This window comes from Vulpes vulpes, chromosome 3, assembly GCF_048418805.1.
Source record: "Vulpes vulpes isolate BD-2025 chromosome 3, VulVul3, whole genome shotgun sequence".
Lineage (NCBI taxonomy): Eukaryota > Metazoa > Chordata > Mammalia > Carnivora > Canidae > Vulpes > Vulpes vulpes.
The window spans coordinates 108,263,878-108,284,026 of record NC_132782.1 but is presented as its reverse complement, the minus strand read 5'-3'; the positions used below and the strand labels follow the sequence as shown (position 1 = coordinate 108,284,026).

Below are 20,149 nucleotides of genomic sequence, written 5' to 3'. Positions count from 1 at the left end.
ACTCTAGATGTTTACATATTGAAGTTGTGTTTTTGTTTTTAATTTCTGCTCACTTCATTTCTAAAGATACCTCGTGTGAGGGCCACCTGGCTGGCTCAGTCAGTGGAGCATGTGACTCTTGATCTCGGGGTCATAAGTTCAAGCCCCATGTTAAGGGTAGAGTTTACTCTAAAAATATTAATAAAGTAGGGCATCTGGGTGGCTCAGTCAGGTAAGTATCCTACTCTTGATTTTAGCTCAGATCATTCAGGGTTGTGAGATCAAGCCCTGCCTCGGGCTATGCACCGGGCATGGAGCCTACTTAAGATTCTCTCTCTCAAAAAAAGGGTGGGCGGGGGCGCGGATCCCTGGGTGGCTCAGTGGTTTAGTGCCTGCCTTTGGCCCAGAGTGCCAACCTGGGGACCCGGGATCAAGTCCCGCGTCGGCTCCCGGCATGGAGCCTGCTTCTCCTTCCTGTGTCTCTGCTTCTCTCTCTCTCTCTATGTCTATCATAAATAAATAAATGAATGAATGAATAAATAAGTAAATAAATGAATAAGTAAATGAATAAATAAATCTTTAAAAAAAAGATTAAGTATTCCCCATGTGAATGTATAATTCACATTGCTAAAAGTAACAAAATAACCGTAAAAAACAAACTGGGATTAATACAGGGATATCTTGTCATGTTCATAATTTCTTTTGAATTAGTGCACAGTTTGGGCTTTAGCGTAAAATTATACCATTGAGACCACTATTGATAGATAGGAGCTTTCCTTTTATGAGAGGCTAAAAAAAAAATCTAGTGATCTTACTCTTGTACTTACTTATTTTTAGTTTTGAATGATTAATTCTTTTTTAAGGTTATTTATTGGAGAAAGAGCACAGAGGGAGAGGGAGAAGCTGACTCCCCGCTGAACAAAGAACCCAACATGGGCTCGGTCCCAGGACCCGGAGATCATGACCTGAGCCAAACCCAAACGCTTAACTGAGACACCCAGGCGTCCCAGTTTTGTATGATTATAACAAATCAATTCTGAACGTCCTCTTTAAACTTATCACATTATTTTGTTTTAAAATCAGCAACTTGGGCAAGTCCATCGCCCCTCCCTCCCAGGCCAAGGCGCCCCCGCCCGGTAGCCGCCGAACCCCGCCCCCTCTCTGGACACCCCCACCCCACCCCGCCCCTCCCCCTAAAAAAAATCAGCAACTTGGGGATCCCTGGGTGGCTGAGTGGTTAAGCGTCTGCCTTTGGCCTAAGGCGTGATCTTGGAGTCCTGGGATTGAGTCCCCCATCAGGCTCCCTACAGGGAACTTGCTTCTCCCTCTGCCTGTGTCTCTGCCTCTCTCTCTCATTAATAAATAAAATCTTTAAAAAAAAAAAGTCAATTCATTCAAAATTGACCCTGCTCAGTGAGGAGTCTGCTGCTTGCTCCCACTCTGTCAAATCTTAAAAAAAAAAAAAAAGTGACAACGCCTGGGTGACTCAGTGGTTGAGGGTCCGCCTTTGGCTCAGGTCATGATCCCAGGGTCCTGGGATAGAGTCCTGCGTCGGCTCCCCACAAGGAGCCTGCTTCTCCCTCTGCCTGTGTCTCTGCCCCGCCCCCATGAATAAATAAATAAAATATTTTTAAAAAATAAAATAAAATCAGCAACTTAAATCTGTAAGTGGAATACAGCATAGCATTTGAGAGGAATGCTCCAGATGTGTGTGTATCGGCATAGAATGGTCACCACAGCTCACTGCTCAAGACATGGAATGAGGCCACTTGTGTTTCAGGAAATAAGACCTATTTATATTTTTGTGCATTTGGGCAGGTATATGAACATGGAGAGGAACAACACACAACAGCTGTTAATAGATTGCGTGTTTTAAGCTAGGTAAATAAAATTTAACACATTTTCTACTAGTAAAAAGTTGATGTCCCCAAATGACAACTATAATATTTGAACCTACTACGGATCTAGGGCCTGAACTGGCACGCGTGAAAGTCAAGGTTGTGTCACTATTACAGTTTTAGTCTCCTGGTTACTTTACAGCTCAGGATTTTTTACGTTCCTTTTTGTAGAAAATCACCGAAGAAATGGATGGCTTTCTACAAAACTTGAGGCAGAGGATCAAAATTGGAGTAGTAGGCGGGTCAGACTTTGAGAAAGTGCAGGAGCAGCTGGGAAATGATGGTAAGTAAACTCTATGTTGTTGATTACAGCTTCCTGTGAGGACAGTAGGGCCTGTGGCCATTAAGGATCATGGGCCGCCCTGAGCCCTCCTCCCGTGTGGCAGGCTTCCTGCTCCCTGGTTTGGGTAGACATTCTCTCTGCTTTCTCTTTCCTCTGTTCTTAATCTTAGAGGTAACTTTCTGGAGTTGGTGGTGAACCACTTGGTACTCAGACACACAGCCAGGGTCCCCCAGAAGTTTGAGTGTGTGTGTCACCGCCTGGAATACTTCCTGTTGCCCCATCCACTCTCCTAGCTCAGCTCAGGCCCCATCTCTTGACCATCCTCATCCAGGGGTGGAGGTGCACTCCGGGTCTAGGGGCCTCCTCTCCATTGCCCTAACACAGTATTTCCCAGAATTCCCTAACCAGGAGTCACCCGGGCTGGTCCCCTACCTATTAAACCAGAATCCCCAGCACAGGACCCCTTTGCTGCAGATTCTGAGGTCTCCAAGGCCTGGGAATCATGTTTTAGCAGCTCCACCCAGGACCTTGTAATGCACAGTCTTGCCAGCACCGCACTCTGCTTGTTGGAAACTGTCTGGTTACCCGTTTTTCTTGAAACTACACAGACTATGGATTGCTTCTCTTGTGCCTCCAGGGTTTCTGGCCTGTAAGCACTGGAGGGTGGAGCGTAGATGAGTTGATCATTCTTGTGGACACTGTTGACGTTTTGGGCCAGATCGTTCTCTGTCGTCGGAGGCAGTTCTCCCTACTGTAGGATGTTCAGCAGCACCCTGGCCTCCACCCACGTGATGCCAGGAGCACCTCCCCTGCCGTGTGACAACCAGAAATGTCCCCAGACTTTGCCATGTGTTCTCTGGGGTAACGAAATCACCCCCAGTAGAGAACCGGTGTTTTAACTATAATATCTTACAGTCCAGATCTGGGTAAGCTGTTTTTATTGGATTAGTTACTCTGAGTACAATCAATACATTCTCTTTAAAACTCTTTGTTCTGCTCACACTTAATCTTCCTTGAAGATACTCAGAAACACTAGAAACAACATAATGGGGCATGTTAAGCCCTGGAAATCCTGGGTCCTAAGCCCTGGAAATCCTGTTACTAGGACCCGACAGCCCCTTCTGCCTCTGGTCATATTTTTAACCAGAGGCTCAGAGAGGTTTTATGTCAGGGTAGGGCATTATCTGTAGATTTCAAAGACTGTAAGTCAAAACAACAAAACTGTTCACGAGCTAGAAGAAAGTAGAAGACCCAGCTGTATCAGAATCACCTGAGGAACTTGTGAAAATCCAGATGTGAGGGCCCCACCCAACACAGGGAACCTGGGAATCTGCATTTTCGCAAGCAACTGATATTTGGGAACCCATTTAGATTCATGTGAGTGGGCTCCAAATCTGGCTACATGTAAGAATCACCTAAAGACCTTGTTTTTAATTTTTAAAAAAAGAATCTTTTTTTAGGTTTTTATTTTTAGCCTATCCCCTGCATGTTCTGATTCAGAAAGCCTGGGAACCTGTGCATTCTCAGTGCTGCCCTGGTGAGGCGGACCCGCAGGGAGGCTGGGGGGGCCATCCTTAGCTCCCATCATCCTCTCCAGGTGCAGGGGGCTGAAGGCAGAGACGTGAGGGGCCTGCCACCAAGTCTCCATTTTGCAGCCTGGCCACCACCTTGCACACTTGTAGTTAAGAGTCTTTAAAATATATATCTATATATTTTAAGGTGCTTGTCCTACTCTCCCAATCTGTTAAGACAAGATACTTCACAGTTCTTACTGGAGTTCAGCAATGTTATTGGTGATGCGTGTTAATCCAGAAATAGAAGCTCTGGCTGCAGTTCCTCACACACTAACTTTTGTTTTGTTTTGGTTGCAGTGGTTAAAAAATATGATTATGTGTTTCCCGAAAATGGCCTGGTAGCGTACAAAGATGGGAAACTCTTGTGTAAACAGGTAGGCTCTCAAGTATCCAGAGGACTATATACTATTGTTAAAATGTTTTCTAAAAAGATATTTGACATTGGATGCTTCTGGGAGGTGAGGAGCAGGGGAAGGAGTGAATCTCCACCCTGTATTCTTTTTTTTACATCTTGAATGTCGAACCATGTGACTATCGCATTTTCCAAATTGTCAAATTTTTGTAACTGTTTTTTTAAGGATACTTAATCTGATATTTCTCTTATGCTGGTAGAGACTAGGGCAGGCTGCCTCGCAACAAGCATTTTTAAGAGGTGCTGTGTGAGTCTCATTAGTAATAAGATCATTCTACTCAGACATGAGAGAAAGCCTAAGTGGAACAAATACATTTTCTGTCAGCTTCTGTAGATGTTTTAATTGAATAAAAGCAGCAATAATAAACTCTTTGGGCCTTTCATGAAGTATTTGAAAGATAATGAGCACAAAAATCTTGAGTAATGAAGCAGAAAATGCTTTAATGAAAGCCCTTTGTGGTTTGTCTTCTGTTTTCAAGCAGGAAAAGGAGAAAGGGAGTGGGGCATGTCACCCTGGCCGCCACAGCAGCCGGGTGACCCTCGGCCAATAGTGGCTGAAGACCTGGCTTTGCTCTAAAGTTATTCTGAAAACGCCTCCCCCTGAATCAAGTAACCCCCGTATTTTCTTTGTCTAGAACATTCAAGGTCACCTGGGTGAGGCCCTAATCCAAGATTTAATCAACTACTGCCTGAGCTACATTGCGAAAATTAAACTCCCGAAGAAGAGGTGGGTTTTTGCCTTTAGCCAAGACGCAGCACCAGCAGGTAGCGTAGTGTCATTCGCTGGCTTGGTGCTAGTGTAAATCCTGGGCCCCGTGCTTAGTGAGGAATTCCTGGAAACCTTCTAGTGGAAAATGATCACGTAAGTGATGGCATTTCCACATGATGGGAGTCGGAAACCAGACGCTTTCGGAGGCTGTGGGTCCGGGGGAAGGCCTATAAAACAGCAGCGTGAAAAGCAGCATGAGCCCCAGACCCAGGAGCCCGCCAGGAGGCCCATGCGCGGCCCTGTTTGCTGGGCCCACGGTGCGAAATAAAATCTGCATTAATCGCTTCCTTTGAAAGTCTGGTTTCACCCTGTAGAGTACCTGCACTTCTGGCTTCAGTAGCCTCTGATCTGGCAGCTCGATGCGCGTTCAACACGGCAGTAGTCAGCTAAGCGGTGCACGCCCCCACCCCCACTCCCCCCATCTTTCCCAGCCCCCCCCCCTTGTTCTGACCTCCGTAAGCATCTGATTTGGGGACCCACCTCTCGCTGTCGATTCCCATTTTAACGTATGAACAACAATAATGTGCGTTCGTGCCCACGGTCTAAAGATAGGCAGATGAACCCGTGAGCTCTAACAGTGGCTATTTCCCGGTGGTGAGGTTACAGGTGGCTACTTGGAAATGCTTTCATTTTCTTCTCCGTTTTCTGCCCCTTAACATGTAACACCTTAAAGAGGAGGGAAGAAATATGTTTTAAGTGGCAGCTGAATTTCAGGACGTACATTCTCGAGACTGCTCAAGACTACCAGAACCTCCACTTGGGGTCAGGGGCATCCGTTTTCAAATCTCAAATGTGGGAGCTACAGATGAGACAGGCTAGACCCGGAGTCAGTCCTGGCTGCAGGTGGGGGTTCATTATCCTTGGCTGTATACTTCTTACATATGTCGGGAAGTCCCCACGGGAAAAAGTGAAAACATAGTGTCTTCCACCCCCATCCAATTCAGTCTTTTCTTTGGGTTAAGCATGAACGGAGGCTAAAAAAAATTTTTTAAAGTCTGAGTCTATCCCTTCCTCAAAGAGATTATCATCCTAGTAAGGGAGACCGGTGTGTAGAGCTTTAATTTCACGTTAGCATGAGACACCCCCCCCCCCAAATTCGGGAGGCAGAGCTGAGACCCAGCTGGATCAGCACTTTTGCACACCTCTTAGCAGCCCTCACTGAACACCCATGTAGGTCACACAGGGGCAGCAAGGCTTCAGGTGAGTCCAGATCTTCAGGGAGGAATTGAACACTTGATAAACTGCCTTAGCCCTGGTTTTTGAGAATAGAACCCTTTCTAAAATGCAGCAGCCTCCCTTGGAAATGAGAGTGATACTGCGTCCTTGAGTCGGGGAGAAATCATCGAGCTCTTTTTCTGACAGTTTAGGACCTGCGGCCCTAGGGTCACCCCTGGGAATAATCACTAGGGTACCTGTAGAAGGTAGAAGGGACAGGGCTGCTCCGTACCCACTCCCGGACGTCCCAGGCGGGGGATTCTTGAAAAAGCATCTCATGCGCACACGTTGTTGTATCATTTGCTTCTGTGCAATTTGTGTGCAGCCCTGGGAAGGATCCAGCCATTGAGATTTTGCTGCTTTTATTTTTACCTGACGAGTATCCATGGCTTCCCAGTTAACAAAAACTGGGACATTTGATTTTCTCAAGACTCTAGAGGTGACCAGAAAGACTGCCTTTGTGAGGCTCCGAGGGCACCCAGAGTCACACAACCTCGCCAGAGGCCACGTTGGCCTTGAAGCAGTCCCTCAGCTCAACACTGCACGTGTGTCCCCAGTATTTACAGGTGGCTGGTGGCTCGAGATCAGGGCTGGGTGTGGAAGACAGGGCCCAGGGAAAGGGTTTCAGAGGTTCACAGGCATCAGCGTTTAGAACTAGGAGATACCTCTGAGCACACAGTCACAAAACACTTTAATTGTATCATAAGGATCGGTAGCTCGCAGTCATTTGGGTTTTTAAAAAACTGTTTTGAGATTCAAACTGGAAACACGGTGGGGGGGGATTTTTTTTTTAAAACATCTTTATTCAAAGTAACTAAAAAAACGTTAAGCTATTCTCATTTTCTGTGATCAGATCAGCCATTTAGTAGCAGCTGGCCACAGGATGTTTCCTTAGTGATTTCTGAGGCTGGTGGGGCGACCCTCGGAGCATTTTCCCCATAGCTCTCGTCAGATCACTGGGTTCAAGAGGTCACTAGCAAGGGTGTTGGGCGCACGAATTTTCAGACTCCTCAGGGCACTTGAGAGATGGTAATCATCTCATAGCTCTTTATTAACGACAAAATTCACTATCCAACAGCAATAACGACTACATGTGCAATTTTAAGTTTTCTGTAGCCACATTAAAAAAAAAAAGCAGAAAATGGGGGATCCCTGAGTGGCTCAAGCAGTTTAGTGCTTGCCTTCAGCCTAGGGTGTGATTCTGGAGTCCCGGGATCGAGTCCCACACTGGGCTCCCTGCGTGGAGCCTGCTTCTGCTTCTCTGCCTCTCTCTCTCTCTCTCTCTCTCTCTGTCTCTCACGAATACATAAATAAAATCTTAAAAAAAAGAAAGGATCACTGGAAATTAATTTTAATCATGTTTTATTTAAGCCAGTATAGTCAAAAATAGTCATTTTAACAGTGTAAATCATTTTGAGTGAGGATGACATTCCTTTTTCATGCTTCATCTTTAAAATCTAACCTCGATTCAGCTCGGCCCCACGTGGCTGAGCACAGCCCCGTGAAGTGTCCATCACACCAGCCCCTGCCTCCTGGAAGTTTATCCATCTATAATGTCGCCCCCATAAGTAATGTATCTCTGGGCCCGTCCCCTTTCCTCTCTAGGGGCACTTTCATTGAGTTCCGAAACGGGATGTTGAACGTGTCCCCCATTGGGAGAAGCTGCAGCCAAGAAGAACGCATTGAGTTTCATGAACTTGATAAAGTGAGTCCCTCGGACACAGCCTGGGTCTATGGAGAGAAGATGTGCAGCCTGGTGGCCCGTCGTTGAAGGGTGCTTTCTGAACTGCCACGTGATAGATAAGCGGTATCTCTTTGTTTTTCTCAGAAAGAAAACATAAGACAGAAGTTTGTAGCAGACCTGCGGAAAGAGTTTGCAGGAAAAGGCGTCACGTTCTCCATAGGTATCGTGCACTTGGGCGGGTTACGGGCTTTGGGAACCGTTTGTCAGGGGTTTGCTGTGGGCCAGTGAGCTCTTGCAACTGGACTGTGCCCAGCGTGAGGGTAGACAAGGGGGTTCCAGAGGCAAGCTCCCCTGTGTGGTCAGCCCTCGTGGAGACTGGCCCAGGCTGCTGGATTTGGTTTTAACTTCTCACCGGACAGGATCCCTCCTCCTGCACCTCTCCTCTTGGCCCAGAAGAGTGCTAGGCTGAATAGATTCTGGAATCTCAGGAGGCGTGAGCAGCAGGGAACCTTAGCAGTCAGTTGGGTTGGTCTTATAGGTCAAGAAACTGAGGCCCTGGAAGGAAAGGGGACTTAGTCTGAGTCCACAAAGGTTTTATCTACAACAGTAAGCCAGCGTGCGAATATTTCCAGTGTCCGACAATTCTTCCCGCCGCACTGGCGCCTAGGACTCGGCTGTCGGTCGAAATCATTGTCATATGCTTGAAGCAAACGGATTTCTGGCGGCACAGATGAGTCCTTACTTAAAGCCCTCTCGTTTTACCACCTCTACTAAGTATACAGTTGGAGGAAAACTGGAATTGCAAGGGGATTGTGTCTGATAGACCAGTGGGTAGATTTTCAGGTGTTCTTGAACTGTGAGGTGAACATCTGCTTGCCACAGCTCTCAGAGGCTTTCCTCACCACCAAAAGCTGCCTGCCAGTGACCTTCCACGTGGGTTTCCCAGGACGCACTGCATGCAGCCTTCTTCTAGGCAGCGTCCTCCAAGAACCAGAGCATGTTAAAGCTCGAGGCGGCCTAGCTAAGTGAAGCTGTTACCCTATTTTTCACCAGCCTGCTTCATTAAGACCCACGCACTTGATGCAGCAGTTGAACACAAATGCATTCCTTGTTCTGAGCTGGCAGTGTGTCTCACTTTTCGATTTCAGGTTGAAATAATGTTGGGAAAAAGCACTGCCACGTTAATTTCTAGAACCGGCCACTAAAGTAACATGAGTAGCAAACAAGGGTATTAATAATCGACCTGGACCTTCCAGTTGCCCAAAAGTAGACTGCGTGTTCTTTTAGCGACCTTGGCCTCCTTCCCACCTTTAGCTTATGTGTCCTCCCCCCCTCCCCCTCCCATCCCCCTACCCCGTCTCTGCAGGAGGCCAGATCAGCATTGACGTCTTTCCTGATGGCTGGGACAAGAGGTATTGCCTGAGACACGTGGAAAATGATGGCTACAAGACCATCTATTTTTTTGGGGACAAAACCATGCCTGTGAGTACGGGAGTGTGTGTTGGAGGTGGATTGTTCAGTTTGGGTTGGAGAGGGGGACATGGACCAGTGGGCCTTTACCCCCTGTACGGTCGGCACTGGCCCAGCTCACACTGAGCAGGGGCTTCTGTCCTGGGAGAGATGCAATGAAGCCTCCCTCCCTCCCTGCTCAGACATTGGACACCTCCCTGGAGGCAGATGTGGAGATCACTTTGAGGCCACATCCCTCAGTGCTGCTGTCTGGTCCTCTGTGCCTTTCAAAGAGCCCTTGGCCATTTTTACGTTGTGTTTCCACTGTGTTTTTCCCCCCAGGGTATTGATTATGAGTTGAGCACAAGTGTCCTAAATAATAGGAAGGTGGGGAGTCTTGGTGTGAAATTCAAGAGACAACCCAGGGATTGTTTAGAGGTGGGCATGACCCACACAGAGTTTAGGGAACTGTCCCTGTCGGAAGTCCCAGGTCCCAGATTGACTGAATCTGAGGCAGGGCTGAGAACAGAGCTGTGTCAAAAGCCAGCGCCAGTAGGAAGACTGAAGGAGGGATTCCCCCAGAGCCACCATGGCAGCAGGACGGGGTTCTCCTTAGGACAGGTGGGCTCCAAGAGGGGGCTCGGCACCAGCCACCCCTGCCTGGCCCCGGGCATGCCACCGTGTGAAGTGATGGGACTTACCTTGCCATCAGCGGTCCTGGGTCAGGCCTTATGGCTCTCCTCCTCCCAGCAGGTGTGTCCTAGGTGCTACAGATTCAGAGTTTTTTATCCCTCTGGTCTCTCATCCACTGCAGAGTACTTGCCCTCCACTAAGGTTTCTCTGGGGTAGACCTGCCTGCCTTTCAGCAAGGTCACCACCTACAGTCTTCTAGCATGAAGGGAACTTCTGATCAGTATGGTCTTGTGTCCATCATTCTAAATGATAAAACCAGGATTCCAGTGTGCCTGGGTGGCTCATTCAGTTAAGCGTTTGACTCTTGATCTCGGCTCAGGTCATGATCTTGGGGTCCTGGCATTGAACCCTGCATTGGGCTCCCCGTTCAGCAGGGTGTCTGAAGATTCTCTCTCTATCCCCAACCCCACTCGCATGCACTCACTCTCTCTAAATCTTTTTAAAGGGAGGGGTTTCTGGGGCTAGGCTCCATTGGTTGAATGTCTAAGTCTTGATTTCAGCCCAGAATGTGATCTTGGGGCCTGGGATCAAGCCCTGCATTGGGCTCCCCACTCAGTGAGGAGTCTGCTCATCGCCCTCTGCCCCTCCCCCTGTGCACATTCTCTCTCTCTCTCTTAAATAAATTATCTTTAAAAAATTAAACAGGACTCAAAGTGTCGGTAACTTGCCCACGGTCATACAGCTCAGGACAGAGCTGGTGGCACTAGAACAAACCACCTGCTATTCAAGCGCATAGGCTTTCCAGTCCAACCAGCCATTCCTCTGGCCTAGCGGGGAGGATTCTCTTCTAGTTCCCAAGCATCATGGTGCTGCTTTTCGAGAGGTGTGTCCTCTAGCCTGGTTCTTAATGACAGAGAGAAGTGCTTTACAACCGCATCCTTTTGGTGAAATTATTCAGATGCGGAAATGCCTTGAAAAAAGCCCGTTTGTGACTTTGATGTCTTTAGAGAAAGCACACGAGTGGGATCCAAGGGAGGGCCGGGCCCTTCTGCAGCCCTTGCAGCTCCGTGCCAGCCCCGGCAGGCCAAGGAGAGAGCTATGCAGGCAGGCACGCCCAGGTCTTCCTTCGTGATGACACTGTGTGCGCACAGCCGTCCAAGGCCCCAGCTGGGCCTTTGCAGGATAGAAAGCAGGTCTTGAGATCAGCAGAGAATGCATGCCTTCTTTGGGGAGTTCTCCATCTGGGCATGCCAGAGTGTTCTGTTCTGTTTCACTGCAATGAGACCACATATTGATTCTGTTGGGTTTTTAGTTTTACCTACTTTTTAAAAGTGGATACTATTTACAGAGGGTTTTTTTTCCCCTGGGATTGTTAATACACATTCATCACGGGGCATTAGAGAAAGTCCGAGGGAGAAAATGGGTCACTGTGGTCACAACTGATATGCCTCTGAGGCTTTTCTCTGTGCACATATGTGATCCCCAAACTGGACTCTGCGTGCTCGTTATTTGATTTTCTGCTGTGTTCTCAGTACATACATTAGTAAATATTTGAAAACGAGATTTCCAGGGCCAGTATGACCCATTTCTCCAGCAGAGGCCCTGGGGCTGTGGTTGTTGACGCGGCTGACACCGTGGTGACCGTTCTCTGCTCTCACTGATGCGGTCAGTCAGTGGCTTCCTGGAAATGGGAAGTAATGGTCCAGCTGTCTAAACCTTTAAACAAGCACAGAGCCATCCAAACGATAGCTCTAAACTTCTTGTAGTCAGGGATAGAGATTTTGAAAGCAGTTTTCGTTCTTTGCACCAAGGCACATGTTTTTGCTGGTTTCCAAGGCAACAACATCCGAGCTGAGAGCTGTCAGTAACAAGCCATTTCCCAGGGGTGCCTTGGTGGCCCAGTCAGCTAAGCATCCTACTCTTGATCTCAGCTCAGCTCTTGATCTCAGGGTTGTAAGTTGGAGCCCCGCGTTGGGCTCCACACTGGGCATGGAGCCAATTTAATTAAGAAAAAAAAAAAAGCCATTTCCCTGCCAAGCACCACAGGCTTAGAGGCCTGCCTAGCAGCCCCCTCCGTCTACCAGGATCTGGTGTTACACGAAGCCCCCTCCACCCCTTCCCTGCTTGGAACTTCCCAGAGAGCAAGCAGGGTGAAGAAAGACTTGGCCTTTGCTTTTCTAAAGGCACCTCCACCCCCTGCCCTCCCCTCCTCTCCTCACCCCACCCCCGCCACATCCTGCCCATCAGCCACAACAACCAGGATCTTTGAAAACCCAGCTCTTTATAGATCTTGGAAACTAGCCCTTTATCTGATATGTCATTTGCAAATATCTTCTCCCATTCTGTAGGTTGTCTTTTAGTTTTGTTGACTGTATCGTTTGCTGTGCAAAAGCTTCTTATCTTGATGAAGTCCCAATAGTTCATTTTTGCTTTTGTTTCTCTTGCCTTCCTGGATGTATCTTGCAAGAAGTTACTGTGGCTGAGTTCAAAAAGGGTGTTGCCTGTGTTCTCCTCTAGGATTTTGATGGACTCTTGTCTCACATTTAGATCTTTCATCCATTTTGAGTTTATCTTTGTGTATGGTGCAAGAGAATGGTCTAGTTTCATTCTTCTGCATGTGCATGTCCAGTTTTCCCAGCACCATTTATTGAAGAGACTGTCTTTCTTCCAGTGGATAGTCTTTCCTCCTTTGTAGAATATTAGCTGACCATAGAGTTGAGGGCCCATTTCTGGGTTCTCTATTCTGTTCCATTGATCTATGTGTCTGTTTTTGTGCCAGTACCACACTGTCTTGATGACCACAGCTTTGTAGTACAACCTGAAATCTGGCATTGTGATGCCCCCAGCTATGGTTTCCTTTTTCAATATTCCCCTGGCTATTCAGGGTCTTTTCTGATTCCACACAAATCTTAAGATGATTTGTTCCAACTCTGTGAAGAAAGTCCATGGTATTTTGATAGGGATTGCCTTGAATGTGTAAATTGCCCTGGGTAGCATGGACATTTTCACAGTATTAATTCTTCCAATTCATGAGCATGGAATATTTTTCCATCTCTTTGTGTCTTCCTCAATTTCTTTCAGAAGTGTTCTGTAGTTTTTAGGGTATAGATCTTTTACCTCTTTGGTTAGGTTTATTCCTAGGTATCTTATGCTTTTGGGTGCAATTGTAAATGGGATTGACTCCTTAATTTCTCTTTCTTCAGTCTCAGTGTATTGAAATGCCACTGACTTCTGGGCATTGATTTTGTATCCTGCCACACTGCCAAACTGCTGTATGAGTTCTGGCAATCTTGGGGTGGAGTGTTTTGGGTTTTCTATGTAGAGTATCATGTCATCGGCGAAGAGGGAGAGTTTGGCTTCTTCTTTGCCAATTTGAATGCCTTTTATTTCTTTCTGTTGTCTGATTGCTGAGGCTAGGACTTCTAGTACTATGTTGGCAAATTCAGCACAAATAAAAAATAAATTTATAAAAACAAAGAAAGAAAAGAAAAGAAAGAAAGAAAGAAAGAAAGAAAGAAAGAAAGAAAGAAAGAAAGAGAGAGAAAGAAAAGAAAGAAAGAAAAGAAAAGAAAAGAAGAAAGAAAGAAAGAAGAAAGAAAGAAAGAAAAGAAAGAAAGAAAACCCCAGAGCTCTGAGTGCAGCCTCGAGGCTCCGGGCTCTGGTGTGGAGTGCTTCCCTTTGCTGCAGAGAAGGGATAACAAGGGCACAGAGACACACACCCCGCCCTGCTCTGCAGGGCTTCCCCTGGGGGAGCTGCCTGGACCAACTTCCTCACCAGCCTTTCCAACTTCCCCGGCAAGACAGCTTCTGCTGGCTTAATGCTTCCTGGCTTTAAGGCAGTTGGAACCTGGAAACATTCTAACACTTCATGAACATTGACAACTGATTGACTTTTTGACTCAGCGGATCCTCTTGCGTGATTTAGCTGTCTGCGCGCGGGAAGGGCACACACAGAGTCACAGCATTGGGCAAAAGCCTGCATTGCTGTGAGAGGGACTGACCAGTCACGGGGGCCCACGCACATAGCAGGATGCCCTGAGCTATACAGACAGCTGACGGAGACCATCCCTGGGATTACATAGGTGAGCTTAAGAGGGGGAAGTAATCTCTCTTCACATTTGCTTTAAGCACATAAAGGGACCCAAAAAACAGGTGACAGACCTCTTGAGGGCTAGGGACAAGGTTGGAAGAGAGATTTACCACTGTGTCCTGTTTTTAAATTTTCAACTGCATGCATGTGCTATCTGTTGATAAATAAAGCTTTAAAATGTCAAATCGAGAAAAAGAGAAAAAGTGAAATGTTTAGTTCCTAAAGCACTTCAGTGTCAGGCCCTGAGCTGGGTACTTAGACGTTATGTCCTCTGGTCCTTGGGCAGCCTGGCATAGCAGGCAGGGCGGGGTGCAGTGCAGGGTCAGCACCAGCGGCATCCAGAAATCTCTTGTCACTTTCCCACATCACCTCCAGAAGGCTATTAAATCATGTAACACTTGGTTTTCCACAGAGGCTAAAAAGGAAGATAGGTCTTTAAGCTTAAAAGAGGTCCCCGTCGGCCTGGTAGGAAGAGGCAGCTTTGAATTCCGAGAAGACCCAGATCTAGCCTTGTGGCCAGCGTGGGACCACACACGTCCCTGTGTGTCCATGAGCCATGGTTCCTCTAAAGCAGCAGGGAGCAAAGGGAGGTTCTAGAGGGAGGGTGGCTCCCGGGGGGCCAGCTCCCCTCTCCTAGGAGGGGAGCCAGCCTGCTACCAAGTCTGCAGCTTTTAATGAAGTTTAAAAAAGCCCATCCACTATGAGATTGCTCTGAGAGGTTGGGGGCCTACAGGGTGGGTGGTGCATGTTGAGCCTCGAGTTCCTGGCCAAGTTGTGGATAGAGTTGGCCATTGGCCATGACCTGGGCATCCTTGCTGTGCCCAGTATCTCCCGCACTCACTCTCAGGATGCCCAAGGCCTGAGGGCACTGAATGTGTCCTGTGCGCAGACCTGCCCTACTACTCCTGTGTTGCAGTGCAGAATCTGAGATCCAGGTCTTGTGGGGCTAGTGGCAGATGCAGGTAAGCACAGAGCGGGGGAGTCCCTCACTCCCAGAGGAAAACTGCTGCTCCCCAAGAGTTCACAAAAGGAAGTTGGACCGGGTTAGAAATTTAATGGAGCTGAGGGCCTGGCATCAGCTCCCCCGCGGGAGGACAGGAAACAGGACACCAGACAGGGGCACCATAGGTGCGGGATGTTCACATCCAGTTGGGGTTGTTGGGGTCCCCGCTGACCTAGCTGCCTTCTGGACACCAGAATCTGTGGTCAGCAGCCCCTGCTATAGCTCTTCCTTCAGAGAGACCCCGGCTTCAGGCCCCTAGAGCGTGGCTGGCCCTTGGGGAGTCCCCTGGTCCAGTGGCTGATGTCTCCGTCCATGCCAGCCCCCTCACACAGTGCTCAGCCCCATCTTGTGGATGGGGGGTGTGCTAGAGCCGGGAGCAGCCCCTGAGGGTTGCCCTGGGGGCATCAGCAGGACAGCAAGCCAGCTCACTTAGTCACCAGATTGTAAGTCACAGGATCACATCCTGGAAGTACCCTGGAATCCCCTAATTATTTTCAAAACATGATCATGGGGCCAGGCTTTTTTTTTTTAAGCATAACTATTTGCTTCTTTTTAGGGAAAATTAGTATCTAAGAGCATACATTTTTCTGAATATATTTGAAAGTGGAGACTGTTTGCATCCCCAGCTGATGATCACATGTTAAGCAAGCAGCCTTATACCAGTCACATGGCGTGCACTCACATCCAGTTGGCTTCCCCACAGTGGCACAGTGGCCAGGGACCCTGGCCCCAGAAGTACTGGTAGAGCTCTCGCAGTGACTGTCACCCCAGCCAGGAGAACATCGCCACCACAGGTCTTTGAGGACAGAGCCCATGTCCCTTTGGCCTTTGTACGCCGGTACCTAGGGATTTGATACATCCTGTTACACTGACCGGAGATAAACGTCCACACGTGGCAGGAGTGGACTCCGAGCTGGAGGGGGTCTACTTGTTCTCCAGATGGGTGTTGGGAAGTCCAGCGGGTCCTGCCTGCTTCCCGCCGAGCAGGGCACACGGGCCAGGGACACTCGATTCCTGTTCCCTTCCTCACCTCCACTGTCAGGATCATCGGGGAGGCCACAGCGTGTGCGGAAACTGGCTGGGTGGCTGGGAGACTGGACTCCGTGCGAACAGGGTGGACACTGCCTTCTGTTTTTCTGTTTTGTCCTCAGACCTTGGCCTTGTAGGGATTTAAATATTAATGGGCTGCTGGCACTGAGCTGCAGGCCTCCCTTCTGGGCTCTCGGGTAACACAATCTGGCATTCATCCCTTCCAGCTCTGCTCCCTTTGCCGAGTCTCAGAAACGGGTCTTCCCTACCTGACCCTAGTGACCTACAGTCCCCGTGCAAACCAGGCGTTTGGAATTTCCGGTTCTCTGAAGCCTAGTTCTAGAGAAGGGCCCTCACTCTGGCTTCGTGTTGTGCTTCTGCTTCTCCTGCCCTCCCTCTGACTCTGGCATGTGACCTCGAGCTCTGTGCAGCCCCAGGTAGCAGTGCTGCACCTCAAGGGACAGAAACCAGGTCCCCTGGCAGGAGAGGAGGTTCAGGTCTCAGGTTGCTGACTCTGCTGAGCAGAGACAGGGCTGGGAGAGCTGGCCCAGCCCGGTGGTGGTGGCAGGGGGTGGGGTGGGGGTCTCGTTTTCATTCTCTGGACCTGGTGCCATTGGGTTCCGCAGAAGAGCTCACCCTCCCATCCATTACCACCCCTCCCACCCCCAGGAGGGCCATGGGAGAGGCCAAATAAGGCATCTGTTAAGTGCACACCTGTCCCTGCCTGGTGAGGTCTCCAGGGAGGGGAAGGTGCAGCAGCTGCAACCCCTTCCTGCTTGGGAGTCAGTCCCTCGTTCCCCCGGGAAAGGGCACCTGCCCTGGTACCCTGGCTGGCTGTCAGCCTCCTACCTGTTGTGCTCCCGCTCCTCGTCCCCATGCCCCACCCTACCCCCCACCCATCCTCCAGAAGGTGAATCTGATCATGTCCCCAGGTTGCAGCCTTCTGGGCAGCTTCACATAAAACCCCAAGTCCTCACCTCCCAGGCCTGGTGGGCCACTGAGCCGCCTTCCCGGGCACGGCTTGTCCCCTCTGCTTCCTGCTCTCTCCCTGCCCCCAACGCAAGCTGTGAAAGCCGCCAGGACCTCGGTTTTGTTTGCCCTTTGCTGGGCAGGCAGCAGATGCTGGCCAGGCCTCCTGGGTTACTGCGTGAATACAGACTCCTCCCTCCTGCCAGCGTGAGCGAGTGACCGGGAGTGACCGTGTCCCAGGTAGATGTGTGGTTTTTCTGGAGAGTGCACTAGTCTGTTTATACTCTTAGGGTCTCTGCGATTGTTTCTACCCTCTGGGCTATTCCTGAGAGGAATCTGGCTTTAATTCTGAGAATTACATGAACCGGCTTCACATTGACCTGCTGGGGTCGCACCTGGGATATGAGAAGCTCAGAGGGCACAGGAACCTGTTAGTACCCCAGCAGCTCCCCCGTCATTGGTGCTGGGAAATGACCCCTCTCCCTAACATGACTCCTCCCCCTGGCACACTGGGCCCAGGCAGCAGCCCCCCCTGAAGCCTGGGGAGGGGTTATTCCCACAAAGGTGAGAGCAGTCATCATCACTACGTCTGTCAGCCCATCTGTCAGCCCCGTCAGCCCCTTACAGGAATGTCAGGTTTTTCCTAGAGAATCTTAATGAGAAAAATCCATTATTTTAATCATATTATACACTAAATGATTTTCCCAAGGTTTTGAGTTAGACTGACCAGTTTTGTGAGGAAAATACAATAAATTGCACAAGAAGAAAAGCAGGGGCTTTCCAGAAGCTTTTGGTGGGGGTGCGGCACAGACTGGAGGACCCGTGACCCCGGGGGGCCCCCCCCATACGGGGCCTGGCACAGGCAGCCTTGCCCTCCGCTCCTGGAAGTGGCCCGGGGGAAATAATGCTACACAAGCCTGGGGCCACATGAGCTGAGGGGCAGGCACTGCGGGCGGGGTGCCATGTTACCCCCCGTCCAGCAGCAGGGGGCTTCCCCACAGCTCCTGACCCCCAACCCCCACCCGCAGTACCAGCAGGGTCTACACTCAGGCTGCCTGGCCCACACACCAAACACAGCAACTTTCCATTGAAACGAGTCAAATGGCCTCTGGGTGGCTCAGTGGGTGAGCGTCTGCCTTCGGCTCAGGTCGAGGTCCCGGGGTCCTGGGATCAAGCCCCATGTCGGGCTCCCTGCTCAGCGGGAGCATACTTGTCCTCCTCCCTCTCCCCTGCGCATGCTCATGTTCTCTCTCAAATAAGGAAGGTCTTTTAAAAATTTTAAACAAATCAAAATCAAGCCCAGTTGCTTTGTTGCCCTGGCCACATGCCACCCAGTGTGCAGCAGTCACCTGCGGCTGCCATCAGCTCGGAGGCCAGGGTGTCCAGGTCGCAGCGTGCTCCCAGGGCAGCGCCGCAGTGGGCTGTCCGCCCTGCCACACTGCCTGACTGGTGAGAACGGCTTGGGCACGGTTGAAACACAGTGGCACAGAGAGTGCTGTCACCTGCTGCGTTTGCTTTATAGAAAAATAAGCCTGAGACAGATCTTCACAAGAGCATCGTGATTTCTTTCTTTGGCATAATTACATGTTCCAAGCTAAATTGCAGTTCAAGGGAAGGTGAGAAAGCCTCCCTGTGATGACTGTGCTCATGTTGTTCCCCCCCCCCCGGGAGCTTAGGTAACTGAAGCCATGGTCCCTGCCAGGAGAAGGGCCAATTCCTCGTTTGCCCAGTGGCTCACGCCTCCTTTGTGTCTTTGCAGGGAGGGAATGACCACGAGATCTTCACCGACCCGAGGACCGTGGGCTACACGGTGATGGCGCCCGAGGACACCCGCAGGATCTGCGAAGAGCTGTTCTAACCGTCCCTCACCCGAGGGAGGGCAGGGCGTCCCACTGACGGGCCTGACGGGTCACCAGTGGCCACACTCAGGACCCCTCCCTCTCTCCCACACCCCTGGCCCACGCCAGGCCCTCCACATTGTCCTGATGGAGTGGCCTCCACCAGACTAGTCAAGAATGGCTCGAAGGAACACCTCCAACCAGATTTCATCCCCGCCCCTGAGGTCAGACCCTCCAAACGTGCAATCACAGTACACACGGTTTTGGGGGAACTTTCCCCATTGTTCTAGAACGATACAGAAAGAGCAAATGTGCCCAGGCCCTCCCTCCTGGGTCTTGTGAAAAATGTAACAGGTATGAGTGCTTGGACCCCCCATGTCAATACCTCAATACCGACAGGGGGATCTGGTATTGGGAAAGGACCAGCTGTTTACAGCCATCCCCCCCAGGACAGAGCTTCAAACCGCCTCCTGAAGTGAAGCTCCTGCCTGAGTATCCGCTTGGGGGACTTTGAAGCCCAGGGCACTGAGGCCACTGGCCGGCACTGAGCTCAGCAGTTGGTGGGATGCAGCCCACTGCTGGCCTGCCACACAGGTGAGCTCAGAAGTCACTACACCTGGGAGAGCCTGCTGGGTCTCCAACCGTCGCCATGAGAGCCCGTGGCCACCAACAGCCAGGTGGGGAATGGGCAAGCGGTCCTGCCCCTGGATGCCCTGCCCCTGCCCTGGTGGCCTCCCTGGGGGCCCAACCTCACATGTCTCAGGGATCTCGTCAGAGCCTTGGTGCTTAAGAGCAGAGGAGCCACACTGGCTCTGCACATCATTGCCTGAACCAATGTGTCTGCCCCAGCCTCCCCCGGGCTTGGACCAGAGGAGCGGGGCGGTGGCTGCGCCTGCGACCCTCACTCCAGCTTGGAGGTCAGCCAGGGCCCCTGTGGCCGGAAGGCAGCTCCAGGGCCCCAAGGAAGAGCACTTTCCAAGGAAACGGTTCACAGAGCGCTTTTCTGAATCTGGACCTGTCAGGACCCACAAACCCTCAGTCCACTCCAGCCCCAGCACGGCCTCCACTCCGGGCTGGCTGACCTGCTGGGGGCTGCACCCCCGCCGCCCCACCCTGACCCCACAGGGTGCTTCCATCTCCACGTCAGCTGGCTCCCCCAGGCTTGTGTTAGCGTGGGGTCCCGTGGGGGGAGGTGTACATTGCTCAGTGGTTCCCAGGATGTGGCCACCCAGTGGTACCTTTCCTCCTTGAATTTCACAAATGACACTGTAATGACCTTTCCCGATGAAAAGCAGCAAATTAAAGTGATTTTATTGTTTTCCTA

General features: G+C 50.2%; 1 protein-coding gene and 1 long non-coding RNA gene across 3 annotated transcripts in view; one reads left to right on the top strand and one right to left on the bottom strand.

Annotated features, from left to right (window-relative positions):
* The window catches only part of PMM2 (phosphomannomutase 2), a 24,324-nt gene extending 4,175 nt beyond the window's left edge, over positions 1-20,149 (top strand). The window contains exons 2-8 of one of the 2 annotated variants that reach the window (XM_026003093.2): positions 2,049-2,160; positions 4,032-4,108; positions 4,782-4,873; positions 7,736-7,835; positions 7,959-8,034; positions 9,181-9,296; positions 18,747-20,149. In XM_026003093.2, coding sequence (XP_025858878.1) covers positions 2,049-2,160; positions 4,032-4,108; positions 4,782-4,873; positions 7,736-7,835; positions 7,959-8,034; positions 9,181-9,296; positions 18,747-18,845 — 672 coding nt within the window. In that variant the 3' untranslated portion in view covers positions 18,846-20,149. Of the gene's footprint in view, positions 1-2,048; positions 2,161-4,031; positions 4,109-4,781; positions 4,874-7,735; positions 7,836-7,958; positions 8,035-9,180; positions 10,599-18,746 lie in introns of those variants that run through there. The other variant, XM_026003092.2, reaches the window with a different exon arrangement.
* LOC140598323 (uncharacterized) lies at positions 7,476-11,380 on the bottom strand. Its single transcript, XR_012000651.1, has 2 exons — positions 9,965-11,380; positions 7,476-9,015 (listed from the first exon to the last, which is right to left on the bottom strand). It is a non-coding gene; the product is annotated as an uncharacterized lncRNA (long non-coding RNA).